The sequence below is a fragment of the Rattus rattus genome, chromosome 9 (assembly GCF_011064425.1).
Source record: "Rattus rattus isolate New Zealand chromosome 9, Rrattus_CSIRO_v1, whole genome shotgun sequence".
In the NCBI taxonomy this organism is placed as follows: Eukaryota; Metazoa; Chordata; class Mammalia; order Rodentia; family Muridae; genus Rattus; species Rattus rattus.
In genome coordinates, this window is record NC_046162.1 from 4,614,795 (window position 1) to 4,621,423 (window position 6,629).

A 6,629-nucleotide genomic window follows, 5' to 3' on the forward strand; every position below is an offset into this window, starting at 1 on the left:
CTACTCTGGGGCAGACTTCAGTAAACAATGTTATAGTGATAGCCTTGATCCCTGAAAATAACTCCCCTCTCCTAGCTTTCCACTCATCCTCACTAGCCCATTTAGTGATAGGCGCAAAAGATTATTTATTCAAATCATAGTCCCACCCTAACCCTGTGTTTAGACCCAGCACAACAGATTCAGGTATTTTCCTTGGATGTGTCTGGCTGGGATTTCCACTCCCTGCTGGAGTGGGAGACTATTCCAAATGTGTCGCGGCCCCTTTAAAAAAAGCTGAGCTGGATTTTTTTCCTATCCCTATGTCTATATTAGGTGACGCAGAACTGCCTGTCGCTCCTGTCATCGAGGCCCCTGGCCCAATGGCAGGCTGAATCCCCCCTACTCCGGCCTGCTCCCGCCTCTTCTGCCCCTGGTGCTCCGCGCTACCTGCTGCTGCGCGCCACATCCAGGGCAGAGAGGCGGGTGCGCGGGCGGACAGCGGGCACCATGCGGGAAGGCTATCCCCGGGGGTGGGCAGTGCCACTCTCTGCCACCCACCTGGCGCTGTGAGACCGGCGTCGCCACCATGTTCCCCAGCCCTGCGCTCACACCCACGCCCTTCTCAGTCAAAGACATCCTGAACCTGGAGCAGCAGCAGCGCAGCCTGGCGGCTGGGGACCTGTCTGCGCGCCTCGAGGCCACCCTGGCGCCCGCCTCCTGCATGCTGGCCGCCTTCAAGCCGGAGGCCTACTCAGGCCCCGAGGCGGCAGCGCCGGGCCTGGCAGAGCTGCGCGCGGAGCTGGGCCCCGCGCCTTCGCCCCCCAAGTGCTCTCCTGCCTTCCCAACCGCCCCTACATTTTATCCGCGAGCCTACAGTGACCCTGACCCCGCCAAGGACCCTCGGGCGGATAAGAAAGGTAAGGAGAACCCCAAGTCCTTCCCTTCTGAAGTCGCTTCATGCCCAAAACCCTGAGCCAGGAAACCCAAGCCTGACAGTAGCTCGTCTGGGGTGAAGGCTGCGCGCGGGGAGATTGGAGTGTAAGATTCCAGGTTGTCCAGGATCTTCTCACCCCGCTGTCAATCGGAAGTTTAGAGGGAACACTGAATCAGAAAAGAGAGAGAGAGAGAGAGAGAGAGAGAGAGAGAGAGAGAGAGAGAGAGAGATTAAAAATTGTTTTCGGCCTACAAAACTCCAGTAGGTTAGGGCCTTGCTCTTGGATCTGTTACCAAGTTAAGCTACCTAACAACTCTCGGTAGAATAAATCTTCTTATTGGAGAGTTAAAATCTCTTTCAGAATTGGGGGTATTTTTGAGAAACTCAGAATCGCTGAACCGAAAGCTTAGCCCCCGCAGATCTTGGGCCTTGTGTAGCCCATCCTGCCTTTCTGGGCCTTGCCTCCTTTGTGACAAAAGAGAGGAGTCTGGGGACAGGGTCGTGATTTTGAGACGCGATGCTGTGGATCCCAGGAGCTGGTGTTGGCTTTGTTTTTCCAGTACAATTTCCCAGCAGGATCGGGCAGAAATTTCTTTCTGGGGAATGTTGGAAAATATGGAACGAATAAAGACACAGAAGTGAACAACAGGCTTCCGAAGGTGGCTGAATACAAAATATCTCAGAGTAGGGAATGGGACTCCTGGCCAGCTCACAGAAGGAACAGGGAAGACCCAGGCCCACCTCCGGGTCTGAGCAAAACCACAGAGGCCCAATAGCTTCTGCGAGTTAGAAACGCATTCCCAAGTTTCTCTAGGAGTCAAGAGAAGGTCCAGTAACAGCGGAGGAGGACTAGAGGAAGACTAGAACTGATTGCTACCAACTGGAATCCTGCAGGGCCGGTGGAGAGGCCTCCGTCCTCCCACGGTTACTGGGAACCGCACAAACATCAGCTGGCAGCCGTGCCGGAGACGCCAAGCTTTGGGCCTTCTAGTTCTTTAACTGCTTGTTTAAAGACAAGCTGACCACCCGAGGGTCAAACCGGAGTATTCCTAGCACAATTCACTCCCAGCATCCTTATGGTTATATTTTCTTTGCAGCTAGAAAATCTAAATCACAGACTGCCTTGAGAACGCGAACTATCCTGGGAAGGGGTTTGGGACGGGGCGCCTGAGATTTCTCTTGTTTTGTTTTGTCCTGAAACACAAGGTGTCCAAGCCACTTATGGTTTTCCCAGCTGCGCAGTTGCGCCAACCTCGAACCGTGCGAGCTCCGCGCTCTCGGCGAGGAGCCTAAGCGGAGCTGTGCGTCCCGCACAGGACAAGGGTGACACCGCCACCGCCTCCCCACCAGGGCCCTGAACTCCCGGGCCCGCCGCTCTAACACACTGTCTCTCTGCCTCTCCTTCCCTTCAGAGCTGTGCGCGCTGCAGAAGGCGGTGGAGCTGGACAAAGCCGAGACAGACGGCGCCGAGCGACCACGCGCGCGGCGGCGACGGAAGCCACGCGTGCTCTTCTCGCAGGCGCAGGTCTATGAGCTGGAGCGGCGCTTCAAGCAACAGCGGTACCTGTCGGCGCCTGAGCGCGACCAACTGGCCAGCGTGCTGAAGCTCACGTCCACGCAGGTCAAGATCTGGTTCCAGAACCGCCGCTACAAGTGCAAGCGACAGCGGCAGGACCAGACTCTGGAGCTGCTGGGGCCGCCGCCGCCGCCCGCGCGCAGGATCGCGGTGCCGGTGTTGGTGCGCGACGGGAAGCCCTGCCTGGGGGACTCGGCGGCCTACGCTCCCGCCTACGGCGTGGGTCTCAACGCCTACGGCTACAACGCCTACCCCTACCCCGGCTATGGTGGCGCGGCCTGCAGTCCCGCCTACAGCTGCGCAGCCGCGTACCCCGCCGCGCCCCCCGCCGCGCAGCCCCCAGCCGCTGCGGCCAACGGCAACTTCGTGAACTTCGGCGTCGGGGACTTGAACACGGTGCAGAGTCCCGGGATGCCACAGGGCAATTCGGGCGTCTCCACGCTGCACGGCATCCGAGCCTGGTAGGGAAAGGGCCCGTCTGGGGCACCCCGGACCGACTCCCATCTTTAGGAGAAGGGCGATGACTCCGGGGATGGAAAGGCTCCCAATGTGTCCTGTCCCTCGGATTTCACACCCACACTTGCGCAGGCCTGGGACCTTTCTCCGATCCATCCCCTTTTGTTGATGTAGCCTGATGCCTCGGTCCTGGGAAAGCCCTTCCAGGGCCAAGGCACCCTCCACGGATTCCCATACTAGGACCCGGAGCCTGGGCCGGGCGCCCGGGCCCTGGGTGCCTTGCCGCCACCCACCCACCCGTATTTATGTTTTTACCTGTTGCTGTAAGAAATGAGAACCCTCTTCCCATTAAAGTGAGTGCGCTAACGCACGCGTGCTTCTTTTAGGATTTCTGAACGCAGAGGCCTCCTCCAGGTCTCAGACATAGGCAGGCTTTCTCTGGACGCATTAACAGAACCTACACAGATGAAAGCTAAGGTACCCCGCGCCCCTCCCTCGTTAGGTGTTTTCTGAGGTCGTCGGTATTTTCAAAGGGGCAGTCTTTTTTCTCCCAAGGATAGACGCGGAGGGCATGAGGGGTTTTATGATTTGCCTATGAGCAAATGGGTGTAGCCCAAAGGGTTAGCGTCCTCTTGCATCAAAGAGGGCGTAAAAGCTGACCCTAGAGCGCCCAACCTCAGACCAACCTGCCTCACTGTTGCTGGGCGTCGAGAGAAGAGCAGCACCCTAGGTCATCTTCCTTAGCGCCACAGCCCTGTCAGCTTCTCCGACTTTTGCCACTCATTGGAAGCTCCTGGGATCCTTGGCCAGCCTCAGGAGCTGTTTTAGGCTGAGCACGGAGGTCGAACCTAAACCTGGTGGGAGATGGCGCTCACATCTATCTCCCTGGGTGGGGTTGAGGCTGTGAGAGGCCATGGGTGTGTTGGGGGAGATTCTCCAACCTGACGCAGTAATTTCATTGGACTTGACACACCTCCGATTGACCAATGTAACTGGTCTGCTGGTTTTACAGATGAGAGAACAGGTTTGGTAAAAAATGGGGTAAAGACTTACAACTGTGGGGCTTGCCCACTGTGCCGCCTCAACTTTTTCTACTTCAGCTTCTCTATGCCCGGTACTCAGGGCCAGATTACTAACCTTTGCTTCAAAATTAGGGTGGATCCTGACTTAGTCCTCCCGCTGCCTCTGGACCTAGCAGTGGGTAAGTGGCAAAGTCAGCAGGCCGGGCACCTCTATATCCAGCCTCGATACTGCTGTGGAGTTCAGGACCTGAGCTCAGTGGAGTTTAGGACCCGTGATGCTCGGCTTAGTGAGGCTGGCTCAGGAGTCACCACTTTGCAGCAGTGGAGGAAACCAAGTAGCTTGCCAATGTCATCTCCTAACCCCCAGAGTGGAGGAGATGATATTAGGTGCTACCATTTAGGGTCCTAGAGGATATGTTGAGGGTGCAGACGCAGTTGCATGGAGTTGCCCATGCCAGGGTTCTGAGCTGGGCCGTGTGAAGAAAGAGAACGTGTGCCCTCCACCCCCACACACCTGAGGTAGCCCGCACTGCCTGCAGCTAGGTGGCTGTATTCAGCTCAGCCCCTAGCATTCTACTTCCTGGGTCTAAATTAATCCATCCAGCAGCTGCCACTGCTCGCATCCGGGGATAGCTGTAAATATACTTCAGTACCATTGTTTGTCTATTCTTTTTTGCAACTCATAAGTGAGGTTTTCAAGTTCCTGCACTTTGTAACTGACAGCATTCTGTTACAGCGTCAAAGGGCTGTGCACACCTGCCAGTGCCCAGGGTGTTCTGTCGGGTTCTCTGTTGTTGCACGCAAGGCAGTTCGCTCCATCCCTCAGAGGGATGCTCTGCGGCTCACACAGGGCAGCACTCTACCGCCCAGATGCCCAACACACGGTCTAATTCACAGTCTGGGAAATCCTCTGGAAATCACCACACCCTCGATCCTACTAAGATTAAGTTTAGCCTCTCTGGGTCCTGCCAAGGCTTGGGGCACCTTATATTTGTGTCCAATAACATCAGAGTAAGATTTTTTTCTCACTTAACATTATATATCACTCCTGCTTGCCTCACTCCTCCAGTGCCAGGGATGGTACCCCGAGCCTTGCAGGGTTTTCCGTGATGTCTCCTTTGCAACTCTTTCAGGGATCCAAAGACTGACACTTTTGTTTGCTTGCTTGTTTTTGGAGATGGGGTTTCTCTGCGTACGTAGCCCTGGCTGTTCTCAATCAGTAAACCAGGCTGATCTTGAACTCAGAAACCTACAGTCTCCTCTGCTGGGATTAAAGGCCTGCACCACCAGCTACTTTGACCAGGCCTAATTCTACTCGGGAAGCTCAAGAGGGCTGTGGCTGGCTAGTACCAATAAAAGGGTCATCTAAAACTAAGCCCAGAGAGGGGAGTTCTTTCTAGAATGTCTGGAACTTAGTCCACTTGCATTTGTATTCAATGCCCTTTCTAAATGGGACTCAGCTCTGCTCCTGGGTCCTGAAGAGCTGGGTGGTTCCTGAGGCTCATAAGCCAGATGAATCCCAAGCAGGCTGATCACTCTCACTGGCCAGCGAGCTCTGGAGCTGCACTGAAGGAGTTTTCAGTCCCAGAGTGAAGGCAAACCTGTGCCCTAAACCAAGAGCCCTCCTCTGGTCTCTCCTCCCCCATTCAAGTCCATGTTGGTTTTGATTTTCAATCATCACATAAAGGACAGGAAGATTTAACTGGGACAAAGACGTGGGAAGGAGGGGCTGTCAAGAGGTTAAGAGGCAGAACTCAGCCGCAGTAGGGAAGTGCAGGTCTCCCAGTAGCACAGGGAGCTAGTTTCACTTGTTTATTTTCAAAAAACACTCGAACAGACCATGCACAGTTTAAAAATATTCCGAGAGAAATAGTGATAGGAGAGGAGGTGAGCTCCTGGAATCTGGGTCCAGCAAGTAAAACCCCAGGTCACCCCTCCATCCAGGCCCTGGTGCACCCAGCCCGAGGTTTGCCTGATTGGAACATTTCCTGTCTTAATTAGAATACTCCGGCCTTTATTCACAACGTTGTTGTTTCGTGTGCACACGAGAGAGGAATGCGAGTGTGCATACTCGAGAGACAGAGACAGAGAGCACGAGTGCGCCTGTGTTTTGGCGTGTGATGTTGTTTGAGGGCAGCCATGCAAATCTCACTACACGTGTGGAACCCTGTGTTCCTGGAATGCAGCTCAAGTCCTAGGCCGTGCCCTCCGGACCCTGCCTTCTCATTTTGCTTAAAATGTCCCAGAAGTCAACACCTGGTTGCGTATGTAAATACCACCGTTTAGCCAAACAGGGGGGACCTTAGAAGCACCCACATGTGGCCCCTCGGGAGACTTTCCAAAACATTTCCTTCCAACTCTCCCCACCTCAGCCGGCCTTGACTGGAGATAACAGCCCCATGGTTCCCCCACGGTTTCCTCCAGGGCTCCTGGAGAAAGAAGTGGTGGCCTGGTATCATTTAGTCGTTCACAGAGGTGAACAGTAAACTGACTGCTTTGGGGCTTTTAGCCCACTGAGTAGCGCTGGGAAAACAGGTGAAAAGTCATCTCGTCCCCACCCCCAAAGGGGCAGGAGCTTGCCCAAGGGCGCGCACAGCCAGAGCTGGCTTCCAAATCTCAGCAGCCCAACTCCAGGGCCAGAGAGTCTGGCATCTGTCCACAT

General features: G+C 55.2%; 1 protein-coding gene across 1 annotated transcript; it reads left to right on the forward strand.

Annotated features, from left to right (window-relative positions):
• Positions 1 to 455: 455 nt before the first annotated feature.
• On the forward strand, positions 456 to 3,315 carry Nkx2-5 (NK2 homeobox 5). Its single transcript, XM_032913788.1, has 2 exons — positions 456 to 896; positions 2,326 to 3,315. Exons 1-2 carry the CDS (start codon positions 566 to 568, stop codon positions 2,952 to 2,954), a joined length of 960 nt encoding a protein of 319 aa, XP_032769679.1. The 5' UTR covers positions 456 to 565; the 3' UTR covers positions 2,955 to 3,315.
• Positions 3,316 to 6,629: the final 3,314 nt, after the last annotated feature.